Source organism: Neovison vison, chromosome 5 (genome assembly GCF_020171115.1).
Source record: "Neovison vison isolate M4711 chromosome 5, ASM_NN_V1, whole genome shotgun sequence".
Classification (NCBI taxonomy): Eukaryota; Metazoa; Chordata; class Mammalia; order Carnivora; family Mustelidae; genus Neogale; species Neogale vison.
In genome coordinates, this window is record NC_058095.1 from 13,119,602 (window position 1) to 13,146,535 (window position 26,934).

Consider the following 26,934-nt stretch of genomic DNA (forward strand, 5'->3'; position numbering starts at 1 on the left):
GGCCGAGCCGGGAGGGCGGGCCGAGAGGGAGGAGCCCCCGGCCTCCGCCGCCAGCCCGCCCGGCGGCCCGCGCAGCCCTCACTCGCCGCCGCGCCTCGGAGTTTGAGCCCCGGCGGGGCCCCAGCGCAGGCACGCCCGGGGCGCGGGGTCGGAGCGCGCTGCGCGGCGCCGCCCCCCGGCCCTCGGCCCCCCAGCCCGGGCGCCCCCGGAGCGGCGCGCGGAGGGAGGAGGGCGGGCGGGCGCGGCGGGCCGGGCCGGCGGGCGGCGGACTATGAGGCGCCCACCATGGTGCGATGCGACCGCGGGCTGCAGATGCTGCTGACCACGGCCGGAGCCTTCGCCGCCTTCTCGCTCATGGCCATCGCCATCGGCACCGACTACTGGCTCTACTCCAGCGCGCACATCTGCAACGGCACCAACCTGACCATGGACGACGGGCCCGCGCCCCGCCGCGCCCGCGGCGACCTCACCCACTCGGGGCTGTGGCGGGTGTGCTGCATCGAAGGTACGGCCGGCCGCGGCACCCACCCACCTCCCGACACACACACACGCACACGCACACCCTGCGCGGGGTGCCGGCCGGGAAGGGGGTGGGCGCGGCACTGGCTCCGCGCGACACACAAAGGAGCCGGAGCGAGCGGGCGGGTCCCCTCGCGGCCAGCTGTGCACCAGCTCGGGGTCCCTCAAGCCGATCCCACAAACTCCACGCACAAGCACACCCCCTCGCACACAGACACAATGAAACACACGGAAACTCACACGGGCGCGCGTGCAGCCCGAGACCGGAGCGATCCCGAGGGGCCGCGCCGGAGCCCCCGGGGGAGGTGGAGGATGGCGTGGGGGCGGGAGGAGGCTGGAGTTGGGGGGAGAGGACCAGAGAGGAGGGGAGGGAGGAGGGGGAGGGGTTGCTTGGCAACCGGTGTCTGTGCGATTGCTATGGGAACTGGCCATCCTGGGGCGGGGCCGGCCGGGGGCGGGGAGCGCTGGGGCCGCTCCTCGCTAGCTCCAGGCCCGGACCGAGGGGTGGGGGTGGGGGCTGTGCTCCGAGCGGCTCTGGGCGGCCTGGGTCGCCGGAGCCTGACGCCGCCCAGACCCTGCTCCGCCGCCTACTCCTCCACGGGGCCCCGGCCCGCTGCTCCCTGCTCGGTGGGGAGGGAGGGGTGCGTCACCGAGGCTGCCCCCCACCCCAGACTAGGGGAGCAAGTCGTTCGTCGCGGTCCCTCGGCAGGGAGGCTGCGGGAGACCTCGGCAGCACGCCAGAGTGCGCAGGGGCTACCCGCGGACCAACAACTGCCTGGGAGGGGCGTGGCCGCCCCGTCGGTGCAAGAGGGGCGGGCGCGGCGCCCCACGGATGCGCGAGGGGGGCGTGAAGTAGGTGTTGCAAGGTTGGAATGCCGCTGGGGGCCGGGATTGGGTGTCCCGGGACCAAGGGGACCGCTCCCTCTGCGGGAGGGGCCCGGACGCCTCCAATGGCAAAATGCGCCCGACTTCAGCGCCTCCCGCCCGCCCCGCTGCGGAACGGGAACTAACAGGTGGCTGTGGAAGGGCGGTCTGGTCCCAGCCAGGTTGTGAACGGGGACTGCCGCTTTGGTCTTGGCTTTCAGATCAGAAAAGGGATGGGGGAAGTTGGCGGAGCGTTCCTTTCCGATATCCTTGGACAGAGTTTCCTCTTTCTTTTTCTGTAACCTTTTCCCGTGTGTTAACTCCGCCCTTCCGTCGTTCGGGGAGTTCTCCCACACACCCAGCCTTCCTTACTGCAGTTACAGCCCCTGCAAATAGTTTAGCGGGTTTGGAGCTTGGTGGAGGTTGGTAGGAAGCTCTTAAAGAGATGGCCCTTTTTCTGGCCGCATTTGGAGTCATATAAAAAGAGGCTTTGTAGAGCTGGGTCGGCTCGGGGAGGCTGAACTTGCTCCCTTTCCCCTCCTCCTAGACCTGCCCTCGCGGGAATCCTGCCCACCTCTGCCCCCCACACCCTCTCCCAGACGCGGCTGCCTTGCCCTTTGCAATTTGGAGTTTAGTGCCAGGGCTAAGTGGAGTCTTGGAGGAGCGGGCATAGGTGCAATCAGTCGTTTGGGAAGCAAGCCACACAAAGGATCAGTGGGCCCACGATCACACCCTCCTCTTTTCTTTTGAAAAACATCATTTCTGGTGTGCAATTGCTCAGATCACAAACACCTACTCTTCTCATCTGGAGAATGTACCCACGTCACTACCTGCCACGGCACCTGAATTAGACACAGAACAGGGGCCGCAGAGCCCCCATGTTCTCCCTCACAGAGGCTCTGGGGGGCACAGTAAGTCATGCCGCTGTCATCACCCAAAGGCACCCGTGGACCCCAAGCCTCCCAGTTTCCCAGTGGGAATCGGAACTAACTCCTCCACAGCGGCGAGCCCGGCCTCTGCAGAGCGGCTCGAATGCCTCCTTTATTAATTCCTCATCCTAATTAGGATTGATGCTGCACTTAGCATCTTGCCAGCTGCCTCGAGCCGTTTGCACTCGGTGTTCATCAAGAGAGCCCCAAGCCGATCTGGGCAGCTGGCTCCGCTGGCGGAGGGAGGGTGGGGAATTGCCATCTGGGGGACTTCACCATAAGAACTGAGCTGCCTCTGTCATTCCCCACCCACCCACCCACCCATGAGCTCAGGGGTTCTGAGGGCCAAACCAGGCCACATCCAAGGGCTGGACCACCCTCAGACCAACCCAGGACCAGGAGAGCTGGTTCAGGATTCCTTGTTGTGGCTAGTATCATCCTTCCCTGGACCTGGGTGGAAACTGCTGGCTCACCTCGGGGAAGCACAATCACCTGACATCTGTGAGGCCTCCACCTGCTAGAGAGGGTCCAGGCGGGGACCCAGGCAGCACAGCCATCCCATGCCCCTCCCTGGGGACCTGCCCCCCCCCAGTGTTGGCTTTGTGTGTAAAAGGCATGATTTCCACCTGTTCTCTAGCCAAGTGCTCCCAAAGCTTTACATGGGGGGGGGGGCGCGGAGAGAAAAGAAAAGATCAAGCCTCTGGGCTGAACCTAGAGAAATATTGGAGCAGGGCCACTAACAAAACACTGGTTGTGACTGAGGGTTTGCTGGCGACAGTGATTCCATTTCCTGGTTGTCTCCCGTCAATGATGCAGCGGGGACCGGAGAGCCGAGCCCTCTGCTTACTGAAGGCATCCCAGCAGTCGGACAGGCCCGCCCCCAGCCAGGCAGTGCTGTCGTCACCCCAGCCTCTTTCTGCACACACCCCCCCCCCCAGATCCTCTCTACCGGACAAGCGCTTGGAGCCTGTGCATGTTAGCCCACAGCACGTTCACAACAGCCCCAAGAGGATGCTGTCTGCATCCCCGCAGGCAGCTGAGGGTACAGAGGCTCAGAGAGGGTGAGGCACTTGCCCGGAGGCACCCAGGTAGGAGGCTGCTGGGCCAGATTTGAGCCTTTGTCTCACTACAAAGCTCTTCCCACCATGTCATCCTGCCCTTTCCCAAACAGCTTCTGGGTTGCCATTAAAAATAGAACCAAGTACTTGACTACCCAGTGGAGCCTAGCTCTGAGGTTGGGCTGACAGCAGCATGAAGGCATTCAGAAGTGAGAATGTACAAGTGATGCCCAAATTGCATAACATACTCTTTCTCCCCTCCCCTCCCCTCCCCTTCCCTCCCCTCTCCCCTCTCTCCTCCCCTCCCCTTCTCTTCTCTCTTTGTCTATTTCTGCCTCTGTCTCTGTTTCTGTCTCTCTCTTCTTCTACCACGTTCTGGACTAGACCATCCCCATCACTATCGGCCTCCTGCTCCCTTCCTTCCCAAGCCCACCTCATTCTTTCTTTGTGTCTTTGGTGACACTCAGCCCAATGCTGGGGACACGGGAAAGAAGTCCTAAATCTTTGTGGACTTTTCCCTCGTAGGTATCACCAACCAGCATTTGCTCAATCTCTAATGCGTCTTGCAATTAGGCAAGGTATGGAATGTAAGCAAGCATTAGGGAGCGTGCACTGTGTCCTGGGAAAGTCCCCACGCCTGCTCTTAGTTCCGGAGTGTCCGCGGGGGCCGCTGGAGGTCAGGGTCCGTGAGGGACCCACCTCCCTCACCCGAGCAAAGCCTCTCACCCAGTAAACCCAAACTTCATTCACGTTATGGAACACAAAGAAAAAGAAACTGTTAGTACTGCACCCCGGGGCCAGGGGAGCGAGAAGACAACTCTCGGGGACTAGCCAGGGGCTTCAGCCCGCCCAGGCCCCGCCCAGTTGCGGGAGGGGCGGGGCTTCCTCCTCCAGGACACTAGGAACCCTTTCCAGGCAGGTGCTGGGAAGCTCTGCCTTACCACACTCCCAACATAGGACCATTCAGAGACGTTTTGATTCAAATAACGTCCGTTCCACACCCACTCCACTCCCAGGCACTGCGCTGGGAACTTTTCCTGTCTGTGTTTGCTTTCATTTTCTCTTGCGAAAACTCACAGGCAGCCTGTCCAGTCAAGCCCGGGTGGGGGACAGTAGCCAGAGCAGGTCTCCCTCAGCTAGTCACCTCACCCACCGGCTCTCCTTTGCCCTCTGGTGTTGATGAAGATGGCCATCACTTGGTGAAGACCTCCGTGCAGGACTCCGTAAGTTTCTGTAATTGTCAACCATAGTTCAAGGCAAATATTAATTACCTGCCTTTCATAGATGTGGAAGATGAGGCTTCCGATGGTCAGAGCTCTTGAGTGCTGTAGAATGTCTTCTGTCTGAAAAGATGAGCCCGCTTTCCACCAACCAGAGGATGTCTTTTATTTGAACCACACAGATTTGGGAAGGGGCGAGTGAGGGTGTTGTCTTATCCCGTTGGCTTAAGCAACATTTATTTCTTAGAGTTCTGGAGGCTGGAAAGCCAAGATCAAGTGCCAGCCAATTTGGCTCTTGGCTTGCAGGTAGCCCCCTTCTCACCGCGTCCTCACAGGGAGGAGTGTGAGCTCTCTGCTCTCTCCTTATAAGGGCATTAATCCCATCATGAGGAACCCCCACACCCCGACCACCACCTCAGACCTCATCTAAACCTAGTCACCACCTCCAGAGCCCCACTGCCAAGTACCCCAGGGGGTTAGAGCGTCAACCTATACAAATTTTGTCAACATATAGGAATTTCAGAAGGACACCAGCATTCGGTCTGGTAGAGGGCTGTTCTCCCTTCCTGTGCCTGCTTCCTCACCGGGGCTCACTCTCTAGCCACTCAGGAAGGGGCCCTGGCAGCCCCTTCTCCTGTCTACCTTCCCTTAATGTCCTGCTTTGTTCTTTGCTGCTTTCTCTCTTCTTGTAAGAAAAAACCAGCTCCTTTGAACTGGACCCGCTGACTTAGTGAGGAGAGGCTGGGGATCCCCGGGGTCTGATTTAAGGACCTCACCACAGAGCCGGCTTTGGAGGAACCCCCCCTGTGAGGGGCTTCAGAGAGGCTCAGTGGGAGTGCAGAAACTCTTTAAAATAAATCTCCTGGGTCAGTCTCTTCAGATGCAGAGACTCGAGATTTTGGGGCTGTAGTCACAGAAATGCAGCAGAAGAGACCTCGGGTCATCAAACCCAGAGTCTCAGAAGGCGAGGGAGGCAAAGAACGGCAGAGCCAAACCAGAACTGCGGAAGAGGGCCTGGTGGGCCTGAAGGGAGGGGCCTAGCTGGTCTGGAACTTTCCTCCCATTTCTGGCTTTCAGCTATACAAGCCCCAGAGAGCCCCCTGCCCCCAGCCTCCAGGTTGAATCAGGTTCATGAGGCTTCCACACACGGGCCAGCAGGGGGATGGGGGGCAGGGCTCCTCTGGTCAGAAGAACCTCTGAGATTACTTGGTTCAGTGACTCTTGACCTTTTTTTCGGCTAAGACACACACGCAGAAAGGCTCTAAGGCACCAATCTGCCGGGCCTGCTTCTTTTTATTCATTCATTCATCCAATCCATTCACTTATTCTCATTCCACACACGCTCGCCGAGTACCTGCTCTGTGTCAGGCGCGTGAGGCTCTCCGTCACACGGCGGACGGGACAGACTCGGTCCCTGCTCTCCCGGAGCCAACATTCTCATGGGGTAGCTGATGCTTCCAGGCATCGATGAGGGTTAGGATGGACGCAGAGTGGGGGTGTCCTGGGAGAGGCTGGGGAGGGTTGCCATCGGTCAAGGGGACAGGGAAGAGCTGCCAGAGGTCCGGAGGAAGAAGGAAAACCTTCCAGGAAGAGGAAAAGGCAGGCTGAGGCTCTGAGGCAGGAAAGGCCGGGCAGGGCTCCAGCACCGCGTGGGGGTCCTCGAGAGGCTTCTGGAGGTCAGGATCAAGATCGATGCTTTGAGGAGTTTGGGGCTGGGGAGTAAATTGACCTGACTTATGGTTTTAGAAGAGTCTTCAGCTGCACATGGGGAGTGGAGACTCTGGAAGGCAAGGGAGGCCACCAGTCTGGTCCTCACTGCCGGGGACCCGAATGGAGTCTTGGGGCTAACTGGTGGCAGCAGAGGTGGGGAGAAGTGGAGAGAAGGATGGGCAAGGGGAGGTGAGGAGTCAAGGCTGACTGCCTGGATTGACTCCTGGATCTGGAGCTATGGCAGCTGCGAGACGGCACGGCCATGGCCGAGTGGGGAACACGGAGGAAGGAGCAGGAACAGGAAGGGAAATCAAGCATGTACCCATGGGGGTTCCAGGGTTTGGCGCGACCACCCAACATGCCCTCCACTGGAAGTCATGCTGGGAAGTCCCGAGGAGGGTAACTCAGGAGGACCACGCTATGGCATCACGGGCCCGAGTGTTTGGATTCATCATCAATTGCCCGTCACCCGGGACAGGGTTTCTCGACGTCAGGACAGCGACATTTGGGGCTGGGTCCTTCTTGATGGCGGGGACTGTCCTGTAGGCTGTAGGCAGTTCAATGGCGTCTCTGGCTTCTCCCCACCAGAAGCCAGGAGCATCCCTCTGCTGCCCAGTTCTGATAACCAAAATACTCCCAGACGTTGCCCAGTGTCCCCTGGGCATGGTGGGGTGGGGGGCAGAGTGGGGAAGGCGAAATCAAGCCCCTGTGGAGAACCACTGCTCTAAGGGAGTCAGCCTTTAGGTTGGGGGCTGGGGCGGACCTGGTTCCTGGCAGCTGGTAGGATCCCCACTCTTGTCTCATTCCTTCAAGAAACCATATGTACAGATAGAATGAGGTGGCATCTGCTTTAGGTGACTGGTGGCAGAAGGGGTCACTTCTATTCCCTTCTTAAGAGTAATGACTTACAGGGGACCCAGCTCACCCCTGCCTGTGACACCCCAGCGTGTGTCCACACTAGAGATGGGACCTGCCCATGGGGCCCGAGCCTCACACTCTGCAAGCAAAGGAAACCCAAGGCCAAGGAGGCAAAGTGACTCGTCCAAGGTCACATGGCTTGTTGGTAAAGACCTGGGGCAGAAGGGGGTGTGGGAACTGCCTGGTTAGGGCTCGCTGGGCATAGCCTTCCCTCAGGCGGGCATGGGGGCAGAGGCTGGGCACTAGGCAGCAAGAAACGCAGGGAGATGAAGGGAACTCACTCCCTCTGGGCCTTCCTCTGCCACAGCTCATCAGCTCCATCACAATTAACCCACAAACACACACTCAGAGCAGCAGCCCCTGGCCTCCGGTAAGGACACGTGAGCACTGGCCAGATCCCTGAAATCGGGGTCAGTAAGAGAACACGCTGGTTCTAACCCCAGGGCCATGCCCAAGACCCCCGCTCCATACCCCTCGCAATCCTTCTCTTTACCCCCCTGGCGCTCAGAGGGTACGGATGAGACTGTCTCTTCTGAACTGAGAGTCAGGACGTGGTACCAGACGAAGGACATTCCTTTTCAAACATAACAATTTCTTTAGGTGAAAACCTTTCAAAGCTGTGAAAATGATATCATACGATTTTACTTCTTTAGTTCTTCTCCCTCCAACCAAAAAAGAGAGAAAGGAAGAAAGGGACCCGATCTAAAAAAAAAAAAAGTGGAGGAGACATTGGGTCAGAAGTAGAAACAAGAGCAGGAAAATAAGGGGATGGTTGAGTCCGATTAGCACACAAAAAGCACGCCGCAAAGGCTGGCCGTGTTGCTGGAGCTGGGCCACCGCTGGTCCCTGAGCTTCCCGGGGCTGGGGACAGAAGGAGAGCAAGACCAAACATGGGGTGGCCAGTATGCACATGGTAGAGGAGATCTCTGCTGGAGAGAAGTCTCTGATACGGAGGCCTGGGAGCAAAGTATTCCCTGCCTCCTTTTATCACATTAAAGAAGACTCTGTTGAAAAGGCAACATGGTGGGGGTTGGGGGGGTGGCGAGGCAGGAGGCCAGGTTTTCAGTTCAAATCCCGGCTTTCCCAGGTAACTGTGCTGCTTGGGGCAGGTTACCTGGAAAATAAGATAATGAAGCAACAAATGTGAACGTGCCCAGTGCTCCCCAAACGGAATGCTTGTTAGGACAACCCTGGGGAGGACTCAGGAGTTTCCCAGCAGGTTCCCGGGTGTAGAAATGCCCCTTTGCATTTCACGCGCTCTGTGATTTCTCTGCAGTGGCAGGACAGGGCTGCGGCCCGATGACCCTCCAAGGGAAGCTCCGGGGTTTTTGCAAAGCAGACGGTCCTGCCCCTGGAGGACTCTGCCAGCTCAGAGATGACAGACTGTGACACCATACTCAGCCATGCCTGACGTTGGTTCCCCCTACCCTCCCGCTTTCCTGGAGCCGGGATGGGGCCTGGGAGCCACCCTGTTGGGGATGCTGGGTCCGAAGAGTAATCTGATTATTTTGCTCCCCTAAACATCAGGATCTGTCACCTCACTTCCACCCCTCTCCCCGACCTCCAAGGTCCTTCAAGCCAACCTCCCCTAAGAAACCAGCCAACCAGCCAGCAAAGCTTGTAACCCGGAGCTGCCCTCACCCTTCCCCTGCCTCTCCCGCCCCTCCCCCACTTCCAAGGATTGCACACCCGAAGCCAGATCCTTCCTGCCGACATCCACCCTTCTGTGCCTCCCACCACCCCAAGCCCACAGAGGCAGAGGTCCTCCCAAGAGCTGGTTAGGTGTCCCTCCTCCTCCCTGGCCATTGTCCCGTCTCTGAGAGTGTGGAAAGACCACAGGGACTTTTTGACCCAAGCCCAGCTCCAGAGCCTGGGAGAAAACCCATTAGCTAAGGCCAGTCAGCTTCCCCGGCTCATCTGCCCTCGCTGTCTCCGTCACCCACTGGCCCCAGGGGAGCACGGCAGGACTAGATGCCCACGGCAGCTCACTCTCCCAGCCCCCACTAGCCCACAGGGAAGCACCGTACACCCAGCCCTGAAGTCGTACAGACGTGGGCTTGAGTCCGGACGGGCACTCATCAAGGTACCTAACCCCCGGCCAAACACCAGTCCCTTCACGGTGGGATAGCCCCTGGGGTCGCTGGGAAGGTTTTGTGAGAAAACCTCACGGTTATATGCAAAGGGTTTTGTGCAAAATTACCTCCGAGGCGCCTGGCATCTTGTAGGTATATTCAAGGCAGGATTACCTTCTCCCTGGTTCCATGTTCCCGGAACCTTGGAAATTTCCCCAGAAGAACGAAGTTGTTCCGCGTTTGCAGCGGGCTTGAGCGGGGCCCCGGGTCAGCTCACTGGCCCCCAGCGTCTGGGACAGGAAGACCGGGAGCTTCTCCGGGGATGTTCGGGCCAGTGGAGAACATGGTGCCGTGTCATCACCTCTTTTTTTTTTTTTTTTTTTTAATATTTTATTTATTTATTTATTTGTCAGAGAGAGAGAGAAAGACAGTGCACAAGTAGGCAGAGGCAGAGAGAGAAGCAGGCTCCCCACCGAGGAGCCCGATGTGGGACTCGACCCCAGGACCCTGGGATCATGACCCGAGCTGAAGGCAGTGGCTTAACCAACTGAGCCACCCAGGAGTCCCCGTGTCATCACTTCTTGAGGCAGAACTTCTCGAGTGGCTTCTGTGAACCATAAAATCAGAACCCAAGGGCTCTCCATTAGGAGTTGAAATAAGGTCTAGCACCAAGGCAGTGCCCAGAGCGGCGATGGCAGCCACCCGGGCTGAGAGTCCCTGCATCACATTTCCTGGCACTGAGGCTGTCGCTGTGAACTCCTGTGTGACGGGATCTGGGCTGTGACAGAGGAGGACCGGATGCTGGGCTGTGGAAACGTCAGAACGGGGGTCAGGAGACCTATGGCCTGATCCCAACCCTGCCACTGACTATCTGAACCGCCTTCTGCTTGTCCCTCGACCTCGCAGAGCCTCGGTTTGCTTGTTTGGCCAATTGGCAAGTGGTACCTGCCCTTCCCTCCCTCCTTGCCTCTGTCCTCCATCCCTTTATCTCCTCACCCCTCCTCTCTCTCTCTCCCTCTCCATCCCTCCTCTCTCCCTCCTTACTCCTTTCCTCTTCCCTGCATCCTCCTTTTGTCCACTGTCCCCCACTGGGGTTATGGGACTATGCAGTGGGAAGGTGCTGGCAAGGCCATGGCCGCTCCCACGGAGGCACTGCAGAGGGGACAGGACCTTTGCACCTACACCTTAGCAAGGAAGCGTATGTGGGCAGCAGCCTCCCATATCACATGAGCTGCTGCTGGCCAGCGTGGTCTCTCCTCAGGACAATCGGTCACGACTCCTCTCCCACCCACTGGGTGCTTAGCTCAACCTCCAGCAAACACTGTGAGCCTGCTCTGGGTCCAGCACCGTGCTGGCCACCACAGAGGCCAGACGAGAGCCGCTTTCCTGCGGGAGCTCCCCTAACCCTGCCAGCTTTCCGCCCCCCAGAACACACCCGCTGCTTCCCTGCCCCTTCTCCCCACCTGGCTCCCAGCCTCTGCCATCTCTTGCCCTGATGCCCCAAGCAGGGTCCTGACCCATGTCCCTGATTTCTCTCCTGCCCCCCACCCCATGCCAGCCCTTCACTCATAGCCAGAAAGTTCTTATAAAAATATAATCAGGGGACACCTGGGTGGCTCAGTGGGTTAAAGCCTCTGCTTTCAGCTCAGGTCATGATCTCATGGTCCTGGGATCAAGCCCCACATCGGGTTCTCCACTCAGCAGGGAGCCTACTCCCCCCCCCTGCCCCCGTCTGCCTTTCTGCCTACTTGTGATCTCTGTCTGTCAAATAAATAAATAAAATGTTTAAGAAAAAATATATATAATCAGATGACATCACTCCCCAGCTTGACAGATTTCAGTGGGACCACAACCTGTCTGTGATCAAGTCAGGCCCACTCCCTGGTCTACGAAACCCTGCAGATGGGGCCCCACACACCTCTCTGATCTCTCCCATCAGACGTTTCATTTTCCAGAAAAAGTGTCAGGGAAGATGTATCTGAACCAAGCCCATGTGATGGTTGATAGCATGAGGCCTGGACAAAGAGACGTGCATTTGAATCCTGCTCTACCCTGCTTTCCCTGCGAGCTTGGGCAAACTCCCCCAGCTGCTCTGAGGCTCAGTTTTCTCATCTGTAAAATGGGATAGCATGATAGACACCCCCAGGGAGCCATTCCCCAAGACACAGCACCAAGCGGGAGTGGTCTAGGGGGACTGGAGATAGGAGAGCTGGACTTCGGGTGGGCTGAGTGCATAGGGTGGGGGGACCACCCCTCGCTAAGGGAGGAGGCAGGGCAGACCTGGGGACACAGGTGCGGGAGTCATCTGCCAGATGGATGAAAACAGTTTCCCCTTGTGATGACGTGTCAGGTCATGAACATGAACCCGAGTGCCTTCAGTTCCCCGACGGGACCAATGGCCCTGTGGCATTTGTACTTTCTGAACCAAAACCAGACAAAAAAAACAACAGGTTTTCTATTGTTGTAGAAGGTATAAGAGGTAATATAGGAGACGTTACTGGGATCCTGAAATGTTGCCATGCACAGTTTGTTTGAGGAAGTGGCAGGGCAGGGGAGAGATCAGACAATTTAAAATCAAAACCATCCTAGAAAAATCCAGACCCCAGTCACAGGCCATGTGCAAAGGCTGCAAAGTGACTCTTGTCACTGTATTGACGGGCTGGGGGCGTGTGCAGTTAGGACCCCTGAGTGTTGGGTGTTCTGCTTTCACCATCTTATAATTCTTAATCATTTTTGAACAAGAGGATCTGTATTTCCACTTTGCATTGGATCCCGTAAACAGCATAACCTCTCCCAAGTGTCCTTCTGCTCTGAATAAAGGGTCCAGTGCCCTGGAGTTACTGTCCTTTACTAACCCAGAGAATGCCCAGCACGTGGGGGCAGCGGGAAGGGGTCCCACCTGGAAGGATGGGTCTCAGAGGAAGGGAGTCTCTGGCGAGCCCCCAGCCCAAACCACAAGCAACGGAGAGCGCCCAGATCCCTGAAGGCTCCCAGGGGACATTTCAGGACACCCAGGCTCCCTTCCAGGGGCCAGACAGTCCGGCCAAGGCCGTGTCACCAGCTCATCTCTGCCACACGGAGGGGGGAGGACGGCCCGCGCTTGCTTCCGGCCCTCGCTCTGAAAAGCCCCGATAACAAGCGCACATTGACGGCCGGGTTCCCCTGGGCGAGCGCGCTCTTCCCGGCTCGCATCTGAGCCCTCGCCCGAGACGTTTTCTCGCTTCAGCAATTTGGCATGTCATACAAAGGGGCTCTGATTTTTCCTGATGTCCAACTCCTCTTGCCTGAAAAATAGCTTTTGTTGTCTTTCTGCCCACGGATTCCTGCGTGGGAGTCAAGGCCAGATGCCTGGTGGGTGAAGAGTCCCGTTTGCTTAGCCATGTGCGGGGTCCCCCTTCTTCCGCCTTGGTGGCCCTTTGTGGCCCGTGGCCCCTGAGGTTCAGTCTTTCCAAGAGTTGTCTTCTGGCCCCTGGCCTGTCTCCCACCTTCACACTGGTCAGTTCCTCTCCCCACTGGGTGGCTGTGTCCCAAGGGTCCTGGTTGGGGTTGAGACCAACTCCCACTGTCCCACATCACCACAACCCACCCAGCCAACCACTAGGTCTCCTTCCATGAGCTTCCTACCCAACCAGCGTGTCTTGTTCTTCCTCCCCTCCCGCCATCTTCCCTCCTCCTTCCCTCCCCCCCAACCTCCCTCCCTCTCTCGCTTTCTGCCTCATACCCCATCTCTTCCCCTTTCCCTTTGCAGTGTGCCATATTCAAATCACACAGACCCTCTCCTGCATCTTCTTCAAGGCAGACTTTTGAAAGTTCTTGAGGCACTTACGAGATAAAAATGTATTATCTTAAGTCTGTGATTATTAGAAGGTTTATTAAACATGGGAAGAATTCTATTAAGTAGCAAATTGAGTGAGTCAAAAACCCATAGATGTGGAACCTCTAAAGGTCATCTGGTACAAAATAGATGGGAATATGGTATGATTATTCTATGCGGCCAGAAAAAAAAGGAAAAAAAAATTGGAAGGAAATTCACCAACATGTTAAAATGGTGGTCGTGGGTACTATGCATGATTTCTTTACTCCCCTTCTATCTTTTTCAGATTTTCTCTTATACTGGGGAGTTGGGATTTAGAAACCTGATATTTAAATTTAAAAAGCACCAGGGGGTCGCCTAGGTGGTTTAGTCAGTTAAGTATCTCCCTTTAGCTCAGGTCATATTCAAGGTCCTGGGATCAAGCCCCCCATCAGGCTCTCTGCTCAACAGGGAGTCTGCTTCTTCCTCTCCTTCTGTAATCCCTCTCTCTTTCTCTGAAGTAAATAAAATCTTTAAAAATAAGTACGTAAATAAAAAGCACCAGGGCCCATCTCTCATCCTCAGAGAGATGAATGGGTGTGTAGGTTCATTCAGTGTTAATGGTGTTTTTTCTCTTTATTCTTAAATGCCTCCAGGAGCATGCTCCCCGGCATCACGCCCAGTCACCTTTTGTCAGTGTTTTATTACAGGCCATCCCTGACTTATAACCAAATTGATTCCTGGATGAAAGCCTCTGTGAGCTATCCACAGGCGAATTTTTGTTTCCTGCAAGCACAATTTGCACACTGGCTTTGCATTCCTAGAAATCTATCTCATGCCATCAAAGTACCCAAACTGACCACAAAAGTAAATGAAAAAGAAATAAAACCCCAGATAGACGCTCCTACACACTTTTCTCCCATATGTAAAGCTAAGCACTTCGTATAAAAGCTGCATCATGAAATGTTCCTTTGGGGGAATTTTTCTGCCTGAGCCAGACTGGCCCACATTTCTCGAAATAGGAATCCAGTGAAGTTTGAGCAGAATTTTCTTTCCTTTTTTTTCCCTTCTCTCTTCTGAAAAATCTCCCTGTGGCAAGTTTACGCATGCTTCGTAGCACAAAACAAAAACAAAAACAAAAAACAAAAAAACAAAAAACACCCCTCAAATAAAGCATTCTTGGGTCTCAGATTTTTTCCATTGCCAATTCCATTTGTGTAAATTCTTTGCAAAAAGGCTTTGCATGGCAAATGCTGGAGGAAAGGTAGTTCCCACTGTGACCTGTACCAACCCCACTCTGCTTTTCGGGGCAGTGAGTCAGTTGATTCTTCAAATGCCCAGCGATGCTGGGCTGTCAACGCCCAGGGGTTCCTGAGGCCAGACGCTTGCTTGTTAGAGCTGCTTTAGCGGGTAGTGGTGCTCTTAGCAAAGACAGCCGTGCGAGCCGCCCTGCAGAGGCAGACATGAGGTCCCAGCCGGGTGGCTGTGGCTGCGATGCCCAGCCTTAGACTAGAAGGCTTGATTTCCGTAAAAATCGCTGGGCCTCTGATGGTGTGTTTCTTCCTCCTCGTTCAGTCCTTCCCAAAGCCAAAACAAAGCACTCATCTTCGCCCTTAAAAGCCCTTCATGTTCTCGGAAGCGGTGCTTATGTCTTCTCTTAGTTCTCCCATCTCGGAAGGATCGGGAAGGAAATTTACCCGTCTTTGTTTTGTTTTGTTTTGTTTGTTCTTAAACCTGGTTGTTTTCTCTAGACCATTTCTGGCTTTCGGTCAACAAGCCTCTGTGGGGTGCCCACTGGTGCAAAGCGCCCTGGGCTGGGGGCGGTGGGCGGAGCAGGAGGAGACCCTCCCCACTTCTCAGAGGCGGGTTGTTGAGCGGCCCACTAGCAGGTAGGTGCCCAGGCCAGCCCCGTCCTGCCTGATGGTGCCCTTGTTCCCCTCCTGCCTCACCTGCTTATCCATCCCCCACACCCCTGCCCACTTCTTTGCTTAGGATCCAGACTACGAATTTTTTTTTTAAGATTTTATTTATTTATTTGACAGAGAGAGAGCACAAGGCAGGCAGAGAGAGAGAGAGAAGGAAGCAGGCTCCCCGCTGAGCAGAGAGCCCGATGCAGGACTCGATCCCAGGACCCTGAGATCATGACCTGAGCCAAAGGCAGCGGCTTAACCCACTGAGCCACCCAGGCACCCACGAATTTTTTTTTTTTTTAAAGAGTGAGTATCTAGTGAGTGCTCACTGTGTACCAGGTACTGAATGTATTATTTCCAGAACTTTCCGTATGGTCTCTCATCATTATAACAGCTATGATGTAATGCTACTTAAGTAGTTATTTAATGAACTATCGGTTCCTCACGTATATTTCAGAGGGAAAGGGAGAGAGAGCGAGCTAACTCTTACATCATGCTTACTACGTGCCAGGAACTGTCCCAAGCACTTTAGGTATGGATTTAGCTGGTCCTCATCTGAGTGGGTACTGTCACTGCTTCTACTGTAGAGATGGGGAAACTGAGGCATGGATATATTCAGTGACTTGCCCGAAGTTCCAGAGCCAACAAGGGGTGACAGCAGACTTCAGACTCGGGCTGTCTAGCTTCACATCGCCTCCTCTTGGTTGCCGAGCTACGATAGCGATGGCTACAATTTGTGGGACTCGCTCATGTGCTGGCGCTTGGCTCGCTCCCCTCCTCTTTACGGAACCACACGGGTAGCACTTCCCTTGTGGGAGGCGGAGATGCTAAGGGAGGCTCACCCTCCTGGACACAGGCCAACATGTGCACCCAGGCGTCTGCCTCGGAAACTTACTTGAGCTCTTTCTACAGCCCCGTGGGAAAAACTACCCTATGCCTATCAAGAAAGAGAAGCAGCCTCAGTCGCCCTGAGGAGCGGTGGTCGGGCGGCTCTGAGTCCTACACATTTCCAGAACGGTCCATAGGGACACCAGGAACCTAGGGGCCAAAATGCAGGCTGCTGGGCTCCTGTGCTGCTGGTGGGGAGGAGGGCTGGATGTTAAGAGAGAGCAGGACGTGTCCCACAGATGCAGCTCCGCAGGTTGGCAAGCTGCTGGCCGCAGGCCAGGCTGGCACGGCAGGCTTCTCGGAAGAGGTGGGCACAGAGTCGTGACCAGAACAGCACACGATGCTGGGCTCGGAGTCTGACTCATGCAGCCCGGAGAGGAAAGATTCTGCTGTCAGACCGAAGGCGGCTCTTTAGATTGGATGTTCTCGGTAGAGAAGGTAAAAAGCATTCTGCTGGAGACAGCTCCTTGAAGGAGGCATTAACCACACACTTCAAACCCCCAGAACCCACGTTTTGCAGGGGATGCCACCTGCCAGCGCATTTTCACACCCAGATTCCGGCGGCTGGCATTCACGTGCTCACACCCAGCTCACCAAAAGCAGACAGAAGCACAGAGTCTGCTTGTACTCCGTGCTTCCTCTCATATCAAGTTCAGGTGCCCGCAGGACCCGTCCAATTCCAAATGCGATGGGAGTCAGTAGCATGGCTCGCCTTTGCAGAGAACCGACCGGAAGGGGGCGAGAGGGGGCCCCCCGGCATGTGCGTGACCACATTCCAGATCCTGACCTGGTTGGTATTTGCATCAGTGTAGACATGGGAGACATATGTCCATCGAGCTGCCCTCAGGATTGCTCTCTGTGTGCTATCATCCATAAAAATTAAAAACAGACAGGGGCACCTGGGTGGCTTAGTCAGCTGAGCGTCTGAGTCTTGGCTTGGGCTCAGGTGGTGATCTCAGGATCATGGGATCAAGCCCCACGTCGGGCTCTGTGCTCAGCGCTGAGTCGGCTTGGGATTCTCTCTTTCCCTCTGCCTCTGCCCCTCTCCTGTACTCATGCTCACACTTTCTCTCTAATAAATCAATAAATCTTAAAAACAAACAAACAAACAAACTTAAAAACAGACCAATACAAATCTGAGGTGACAAAGACCCCTGGGTGGCCTGTCACCGGCCCTCACTTGCTGTCATCGATCCTCACCAGCTGGCTGGTATTTTCTTCAATTCTAGTCAATCCCACAAATGCTCGTTGGCAATGTGGGCCCCTAGCGTGTGCCGAATTCTAAGGACTCAGTGATTTGGCTCATCTGTTCTTCCACTCAGCTATGATTTTTGCATCCAGCCTTTTGGGGAGGCTGCTTGGCCGGCTGGAGGAGACGGACGTTCCTGTGTCCGTGAACGGCGTGAGTGGGAGCTGACGAGATCCCCCCCCTTGCAGTGTCTCCCGGTCTGTGGTCTCTCATGGGACTCTCGCCACCCTACGGGGACGTGGGCTCTATCGGCCTCAAGGCGGTAGAGCCGGGAAGGCAGAGTCTGACTTGAACTTGCGTTGGGGCCCTGTTCTGGTCACGATGCCGTATCCACCTCCTCTGAGCAGAGTCTGAGCCCACCCTGGGGCTGCTCTGGTTACTGGGCAGGCCACGAGCTGAGTGCCCGTCTCCCCCCACCCCACACAGGCCTCGTCCTTATGGAGATGATCACTTGAGCCCAGCACACCGGCTGAGGAAGGGCCCGCCCTAGGTGTAGCAGAAGCATAACGTGTTTTGGGTGAAGGGGGTCTGGCCTCAAGGCCAAGAATGACCTTATTTTTCTGAAACCGTTCTTGGTCTCAGCCAGGCAACTGTGACTCTCCGAGCCCTGTCGTTACCCTGCCTGGGGAAGCCAGTACCTTCAGCCCTCACCGCACCCCCTGTACCCACCCCCCAATCCCCACCAGCATTTCTGAATCTCGATTCAAATCCCTCAAATACTTACAGAGAATTTAAAAATCAGACCCCAGACTGAGTCCCGGGCACTCGGGTCATTCATTCATTCAGCAAATGTTTACCGAGGGCCTGCTACTGAACCAAGCGGTGTTCTAGATGGCGGGGGAAGTTTCCTTCATAGCAGCGAGGAAAACAGTGATTCACATAATGATTATATGGTCTCAGAGGACAATAAGCAAGAAAAATCAGGAGAGTGGCCAGGGAGGGCCCCGTTGCGGGGAGGTATTTGAGTAGGCCGGAGGAGGTGAGCTTTGGGGAGGTCTTGGGGACAGTTGTGTGGGGCAGAGGGGAAAGTAAGCATCACAGCTCTATTTGAGCTTGTCTGAGGCCTGAGTGGCTAGGGCAGGGAGCAGGAGATATCGGTCAGAGAGCGCGCTGACTGTGGCCACCAGTAAGGACTTGGAAGAGGCACTGGAGAGCTTGGGGCCAAAGCCTGATAGGCTCTCACCTCGGTTCTAACAAGATAGTAATGGCTACCATGTTGAATAATGTGGGGGCTGTGCTTGGCTTGCTCTGAAATGGGGAGGCAGGCTCTGCAGGGATCCTTGTCATGGTCTATCCTGACCTCTGTCAGCCAGAGGAAATCAGGGAGGGCTGCCCAGAGGTGGTGACATTGGCTGTGTCTTGCAGAATGCATAGGAGTCTGCAGTCAGGGGAAACTGACCGTACAGAGGCATATGCCTTCGTTCATTCACCCATTCATTCACTCCTCAGCAAACATTTTGCTGAGCTACCTGGGTGAAAAAGAGAATCCTGCTCTATTCCTAGAGGAAATTAGTGCCTGACAGCCAAATCCATTGTAATTCCTTATGGATTTGTGATGATAAATGCACCTTCCAGGAGCTGGAGTCCTGCAGGGTGGGGAGAGGGAGGCCCTCGGAGGCACAAGGTGTGGGCATAGGGATCTTTCTAGGCAATAGGTCATCTGAGCCCATTTTGAGAGATGAATCTTCACACTGTGCGCAGGAGCCTGCATTTGGCCCTCATGGCAAGGGCTGCTAGTGAAGGGCTCCACTGGGGGTGGCAGCCAGGTTTTGATTCGTGTCTTGAGAGCTCACTGAGGCTCTCCTACAGAAGACGGAGCAAGGCTGGAGGCACAGAGACCTGCTAGGAAAGTACTGGAGAAGGCCTGACCGGGGTGAGGGACCCTGGATTAGGAGCAGAGAGAGAAGGTGGCTATGGGATCCGCCTTGGAGACAGACTGGCCGTAGGGATGCAGAGGGGAACCCATCCCGGGAGGAGTGTGTCAACAAGCAAAACAGGACACCTGGGAGGAGCAGCAGGCTTTGTGAGTGGAGCTCACAGGCCAGAGCCAGGTGCATGCAGGGAACAGCAGGGACTTTAGGTTGGATCAGACTCTACAAAGCTCTTATGTCTTATCTCATCTCTTTACTATTTATTTCTTCCCATTTTGCAGATGGGGGGACCAAGGTATAGCGAGTTGCAGTGAGTGTCCCAAGCAGCAGGGCGTGCAAGTGGCAGAGCTGGCCCTGGGATTCGCCCAGAGGCAGTCTGGCTCTGGGTATCATGTTCCTGACCCCCACACTGAGAGGCAAGCTTAGGGAGGTCCCCAGCCCCTGGAGGCAGGGGAGAGCCGGGAACTTCTCGGGGCGGTGAGAGGAGCCACATAGCCTGGTACATGTTTGTCAGCAAGACATGGGTAGCTCTGCACCCCAGGATCCTGTAGGTGTGACCCCAGCTCTGTTTCCTAGAAGGCTCACCTGTGGCAGCTGCCCATCCCCAACCCTAGTCACGTCTCCCTCCCTGTAGCAGAGAGTCTCAAAAACTCGCTAAGTGAAATAAAAGCTAGGGCCGCCATAATGAAGTGTCACGCACTGGCAGGCTTAAATGCCAAAATTCATTGTCTCACGGTGCTGGGGGCCAGAGTCCAAGATCAAGGTCGGGGCAGAATTGGTTCCTTCTGCCCACGTGAGGGAGAATCTGTTCCGTGCTTCTCCCCCAGCTTCTGCTGGAGGCCGGTGGTGTTCCTTGGCTCATATATCTCTGTCTTCATCTTCTCATGGCATTCTCCCTGTGCACATGTGTCTGTGTGTCTTTCCTTCCTATAAAGACGTCAGTCGTATCAAATCAGGGCCCACCCTCATGGGGCCCACCTTGATGGCCTTCTTAACTTTGCCTGCAGTGACTCTTTCCAAACAATGTCACATTCTGAGGTCCTGGAGGATTAGAACTTCAACATATGAATTTGTTATATGTCCCCCCCATATGAAGTGGGGGGACACGGTTCAACTCTTTACAGCTTCGCACTGTATCATTCCGTTTATACGAAGCGTGCCATATACTCATGGAAACAGGAAGCAGGTTAAAGGTTGCCAAGGGCTCAGGGGAGAGAATGGGAGCAACTTCTTAATGGGTACGGGGTTTCCATTTAGGGTAATGAAAATGTTCTAGGGGGCGCCTGGGTGGCTCAGTGGATTAAAGCCTCTGCCTTCGGCTCAGGTCATGATCTCAGGGTCCTGGGATCGAGTCCCGCATCGGGCTCTCTGCTCAGCAGGGAGCCTGCTTCCTCCTCTCTCTCTGCCTGCCTCTCTGCCTACTTGTGATCTCTCTCTCTCTCTGTCAAATAAATAAATAAATAATTTTTAAAAATAAATAAAAACGTTCTAGAACTAAGAAATGGGTTGAGAAAGACTAGGTAACTTGCCCGAGCCCATATAGCTACCAAGGGGTTGAAATGAGGTTTGCACCAAAGCTTAGTGTTCCTTCAATTACAACTGGGTTGGAATGGAGGTTTCTCCTTGGGTAAGTTGGCTGTGTTCTCTGAACTTCTTCTTCTTTGTCTACAAAGTGGAATCAACAGGTCCACCTCTGTGTCTCCGCATGGGAGAATTCAGGGAGATAATGCATGAAAGAATCACTGGCACCTTCTACATACTTAATAAATGGTCGCTGTCATTACTCTTAACAGTCCGGGTCCATCCCTGAAAAACGAAGTCCTCTCTCTGTCATTCAGACTGAGGAAATGTAGTAAAGGGAGTTGATTTCCCAGGTGAGAGAAGAGCTGAAAAGCCAAACAGGGGAATCATGAGGCACCCAGACGTGAGCCACAAGAGGAAGCCCCTTCCACCCAGGCATTTGAAATGAGAATAAGAAGTGCCTTTGCCAGAGGCCAGTCCGTCCAGCAAGTGCTTGGATCACGCAAGAAGCAGGGACTACAAAGGGAGGGACCTTCCGGAAGGAACTGGACCCCTAGAGGAGATGCAGTAGCCGCCACCAACACTGCCCAAGGAACAGAGGGAGAAATACCCTGACTTCTCCCTTTCTTATACCTTCTCATGTTCCATCAGAGCCTCCTATTGGCCAAAACTGCCCAGAAGCCAGGAGCAAGGGAGCCTGGGAAATGTAGTTTCCTGGGATACAGGGGTACCCTCTGCTGCCCCTGTGGGTGGTGAGGCGTGTTGGTCTGTGTGTGTCGGCTCACGTATGACCCCTGCCCGCTGTGCTCCAACATGCTCCTGGGTGTGCACTAAGGGAGAAAGTAGAGTTGCACTCCATGGCTGTGTGTGCCTGTAGCTACACAGCCCTTTTGTGCACACATGCGTGCAGGCCCACACAGTATGGCTACTGTGGGTCGCCCATCCAAAAGGACACAGCTGGCTGCACAAGTCCCCATGCACCCGTGACTGGAAGTCTCTGCAGCAGCATCTGCCTGCTGCCTGTCCCTTCCTGTTGCCGTGGTGGAAGACCCACGAGGGATCCCAAGCATCAGGGCTCCGAGTGACTCAGCCGGTCTGCTCAGCTGGACCACTGGGCAGATGCACCTACCTCCCCCACTGCCCTCAGTGAGAGAGAGGATAGAGGAGATGGCAATAAAAAAGGCCCCAGAATCTACAGCACCAGCTTTTCTCTGAAGGAAGGAAGCAGCTTTTACTGAGAAATCCAGCCACATCCTTAGGGATCTCGCGGCAACGCCTGTGGACTCCACACAATGCCCCGCCTCCTCCTGGGCGGCCTCCAGCACCTGCCCCCGGGTCTCCCGTCACCTCAGTCATTCGCTAGGCTCTTGCACCTTGCCACTAAGACGGTACCTGAGCTCTCCGCTGCTCTCCAGAAGGCCTGGAGGACACAGGACATCGTTGCGGGGCTGCCTCCCTAAGGCCAGAACACTGCAGAAATCCACCAGCAGAGGCTTCCCATTTCTGGTTCCATCCTAGGCAAGGCATGGAAACAGCAGGAGAGTTGGGTAAGAGGAGAGGAAGGCGAGGGTCTTGAGCACCGGGGTGTGATGTGAATTGGATTGCGACCCCCACAAAGATGTGCCGAAATCCTCACCCTGGTATCTGTAAAAGGGACCTTATGTAGAAATGGGGGTCTTTTCAGATATATTCAAGTCAAGATGACGTTCCACTCTGCGGACGGGGTCCTTGGAAGAAGATGAGAGACACACACAGGGAGACGGTCTTGAGCAGGTGGAGGCCGAAATGGAAGGGTCGTAGCTACAAGCCAAGGCATGCCGGGGAACGCCAGAAGCAAAGAGAAAGGCCTGGGACAGATTCTTCCCTTGGTCTTTCAGAGAAGGCAGAGCCCTGTTGACACTTCAACTGTGGGCTTCTGGCCTCCAGAACTAGGAGAGCATCAGTCTCCTTTGTTCTAAGTCCTCCTCGTTTGCTGTGCTTTGTGACAGAGCCTGGGAAACCAATCCAGGGAAATTAATTCGACGTCGCCAATAACCACCGAATGAGCCAGCCTCCCGAGGGTAACCTGAAATGAAGGAAATGTGACTGTTAGCCACCGCGCCTCGAGAGCGTGCTTTTTGTGCTGAGAACGAGTCCGCATCCCCTCCTCGAACCCTCCCACCGGCCCTCTGACGTCGGGACCGTCATTGTCCTCGTTTACAATTGAGGAAACTGATTCGCAGAGAGCTGAAATAATTTTTCCAAGGCAACGTGAATATTTTTATTTCTTTCTGGGTCAATGGCTATTTTCACAGGACTGGACTGAGCTACTAAAGGCTACAGGGACTGGTTAAGATGAGAAACCTATTCGTTCGCAAGGCTTTTCTCGGCTAAGTATCACAGGCTTGGCGGCTTGCAACAGCACAGACTTATGACCTCACAGTTTCCGTGGATCGGGAGTTGGGGACAGCCTGGCTGGATGCCCTGCTCGTGGGGGTGTCCCCAGGCGGCGCTCAAGGTGTCAGCCGGGCTGCATTCCTTTCCGGAGACTGGGGTTCTCTTCTGAGCTCACTGGTTGCTGGCAGAATTGGTTTCTGTGCATGACGAGGCCCTATGCTCTTGCTAGCCATCAGCCTGGGGCTTCTCAGCCCCCAGGGGTGCCCACAGCTCCCTGCCACACGGCCCCATTGGCGGTTCACAACCTGGCCATGTGCTTCCTTCCAGGCCAGGAGGAACATGTCTCTGACTTCGCCCCCTCCAGCCTGCCACAGTGGGGTCTTATATAATGTGATCTCATCAAATTCGCGGGTTCCTCCCACTCTCCAGGGGAGCACGCCGGGTGGGGGTGGGGGTGAGGGGGATTTCAGAAACTGTGTTAGGATTCTGCCTACCAGGTTCAGCGGAGCTTGACTCAGAGTCCTGGCTGCGTCCCTGACTTCAGGGGGTGACCCTGGCGAATTCCTTGCACGCCCTTTAAATCCGAGTCTCCTTATTTATCAAGGATGGGCCATCCTACCAGACCCAGGGCGCTGTGTGGGGGATTAGATCGGTTAGACAGGCAAGCAGGGCAGTTGCTAGGAGCTCAGGAATCAGCAGCTCCCTCCCCCCCTTTGCAAGCCTGCTTCCCTCCCAGAGGAAAACTGGGATGGATGGTGCACCTAGCCCTGGAGCCCGAAGGTGTGGCTTAGCCCCCCACCCCTTCTCAGGCAGGGCTTAGCTGTCCCACAGTTGTTACTGCCCCTTCCCCTTCTCCTGAAAGGTAAGCATCCCTGCAGCTTTGCCTGGTGAAAAGTGGGGATGAAATAAGGTCCCCCAGACAAGCAAACGGACAAAATGCTTGGGAAATATCTTCCTCCCCATATAGCATGAGGCGCAGTTCCCCTGTGCCCAGAAGCCAGATCCCATAGGAAAGGACCGGGCCCCTCCTGGTGCTGAGCTGAGCAGCGGGGGTGGTGGCGTGCGGGTGGGGGGCCGATGTCTTTCTTCCTGTGAGATCCCTTGTTGGTCCCTTTGGCACCTTCAGCGAGTTCTCACTCAGGGACTGCCCCTCCCCACACAGCCCCCGTGTACTAGTCCTGGGTGTGGCCTGTCCCCTCCCAAGCACGTGTGGATGGTTCTGGGGCATGTGAAGAATCTGGCAGGTGTCTTACCAGCCAACCACGAGAAACCTTGGAAGTTTAAGGCATAATCTGGCCCTGACATTGAAGAGTACATAAATCACAGATCTGCAGGCTGGGCTTTCTTGCCCCTTCTTGGGACAGTGGAATTCCACTGTCTACTCTGCTTTCCAGACCCACCTCCCACCACGCCGTCTGGATGCTGTGGTACTGTCCCCAGGGGGAGCCATCGCCCACCCAGCTCTGTCCATCCTTCAAGAGTCATCTCAGAGGTGGTTTTTCCCATGAAACGTTAACCTCATCCATCCATCCAACCATCCATCCATCCATCCATCCAACCATCCATCCATCCATCCACCCATCCATCCATCCATCCAACCATCCATCCATCCATCCATCCATCCATCCATCCAACCATCCATCCATCCATCCATCCAACCATCCATCCATCCATCCATCCATCCATCCATCCATACAACCATCCATCCATCCATCCATCCATCCATCCATCCAACCATCCATCCATCCATCCATCCATCCATTCATTCAACCTAGCCTGGAGCCTGATGTAGAGACCTTTGGTCTGATGGCGGGGTGGGGGGCTTCTTGGAAAGATAACAGAGTGGAAGGGGGCTTCCACCTTCCGTGTGGTGTTTGCACGGCTTTCCCTGAGCAAGCTCAGCCTGGGGCCTGGGTCCCCGGCCTGGGTTAGCCCAAAGATGGACTTAGTGGGATGCTTAAGAAGCATCAGTTCCCTCCCTTGCACAGGAACTTTTTAGGCCTAATTTTGTGTGTTCTTTTTCTTTAGAAGGGCCTAATTGCACAAACTCGGGGCCCAACAAAATCTAGATCTGTTCCTGATAGGGCTGTAGATAAAAACATCACCCAAGCAGGACATCCCAGGAAGGTGGCGGGTCCCTGTCCGTGGGGACACTGAGAGACCCTTTATGAAAGAAGGTACTGGGTCCCCGAATGTGAATGCACTCCTCTGGGGGGAGCCCACTTTCCTCCAGCAGGTCTCCCTAAATCAAGCAGTCTGGGGGCAGAGACAGTGGGCTTCTGGCCCTGAAACAGAGCCAGTCTCCAGGGTTAGAACTGGGGGTCCCCGCTGGCTAAAACCAGCCTGTTGCTCCTGGAACCTCACTCTCCCCAGGCCAGGTACGCATCCCCCCCCCACCCCGGGAAGGATCGTGAGTTATGTTTCCTTTCCTTACTCTACTCTCTAGCTCCCCAGGCAGCTGGAAAACACACTCATCAATCTGAACTTTCAGCGTCCAGCCAGCGGTCCCAATCCATGTCAGGGCCCTCCAAACCCGGCTGCCTCTGAGTTCCCCAAAGGGAATCCCAGACAGAACACCCACCCCGGAAATAGACATTGCCCCCACCCCCACCCCAGGCTCCGATTGGCTGTAAGGGACCTCATGGCTGTCCCCGAGGTGCTCTGCAGGCTGCCCTCCCGCCTCACTCACCCGGAGGCCGGCTGGGCCCGAGGCTCGCAGCGGGGACTGTGAGCACCATGTCGGGGTCCGACATTTGCTGAGAGGTTCTCGCTCATTTATTAATGAGCGTTGGCAGCAACCCTGTGAATTAGGGCTCGGTTGGAGCCGGGGGGCTCTGAGAGGCTGGCAGGCAAGGCTGTTGGCTTCCAGGGCTTTGGCATCTGCCACGGTGACACCCCAAAGGACTTGTCTTCTCGAAGTCAAGCACATGCGTTTGGGGGCAGAAGGCAGCTTCTCACCCCTGCGGCGGCTGGTCTCGGTGCCCGGGACAGGTGCACACCCGTCCGTCTACCTTCTCCCCCATCACCGTCCTACCCACGTGCCTGTCCACTCCTGCACGGGATGACACATCCCGTCATTCAGCGACAGCGGTGTCTCGAGGGTGGGCAGACACACGTGGAGAAGACACATCAGGCACAGGGCCAAGGACCTCTCGTGCTTTACCTAATCCTCCCGGCGGAGGCAGGTCCCGCGGCTATCCTGGCTGCTCGAAGCCGGAAAATGAGGCACAGAGGGTTTAAGAAACTCACCACATAGGAACAGCTCCTGTGGACTCAGCTGACTCCCCGATTGGTCCCCACGTGTCCCAGTCCTGGTGACAACTCAGCTGGGAGTCGCCTAAGTAAAAATTGTCCACTTTGGAACCAGGGAGCAGAGTTTAAAGTTTGACCTCTCTGCTGCTTCTTTTTTTTTTTTTTTTTTTTTAAGAATTTATTTATTTGACAGAGAAAGATCACAAGTAGGCAGAGAGGCAGGCAAAGAGAGAGAGAGGAGGAAGCAGGCTCTCCGCCGAGCAGAGAGCCCGATGTGGGGCTCCATCCCAGGACCCTGAGATCATGACCTGACCCGAAGGCAGTGGCTTAACCCCCTGAGCCACCCAGGCACCCTTCTCTGCTGCTTCTTGGGGTCTCAGTTTCCTTCTCTGTAAAATGGGGAGGAGGCGGTAAATCTAAGGGCTATGTGGCTGGGCGCCCCCACAAAGTCACTCTCCATGCCCCGCCCCCCGCACTTCCTTCTTGGAGGCTGACTGGTGGGCAGGTCACGAGCGAAAGAGTGGCAGCTCCAGGATGGGAGTAGGGGTGAGGAATGGGGGAGCCACGGCTTTGGTACGAGCAGGGTGGGAGCCTGGATCACCCAGAAATCCATGGCCTTGGGAGCAGGGGTGGAGAAAGCCACCTTGCAACGTGCAGAAGACTCCGTCCAACATCTTTATTTCTCTTTAACAAATTTCCCCTGGGCCAGTCTCAAATCAGGTTTATTCTGGTATCTCAAGGTATAAAGCCTCTAACTCAGAGCCATTAGAGGTAACATATTCAG

At 55.5% G+C, this 26,934-nt stretch overlaps 1 protein-coding gene across 1 annotated transcript in view; it reads left to right on the forward strand.

The window, feature by feature from the left end:
* Window positions 1–285: 285 nt before the first annotated feature.
* CACNG4 (calcium voltage-gated channel auxiliary subunit gamma 4) overlaps window positions 286–26,934 on the forward strand; it is a 58,265-nt gene continuing 31,616 nt past the window's right edge. The window contains exon 1 of the mRNA XM_044250210.1: window positions 286–505. Within this exon, the coding sequence (XP_044106145.1) occupies window positions 286–505 (220 nt within the window). The remainder of the gene's footprint in view (window positions 506–26,934) is intronic.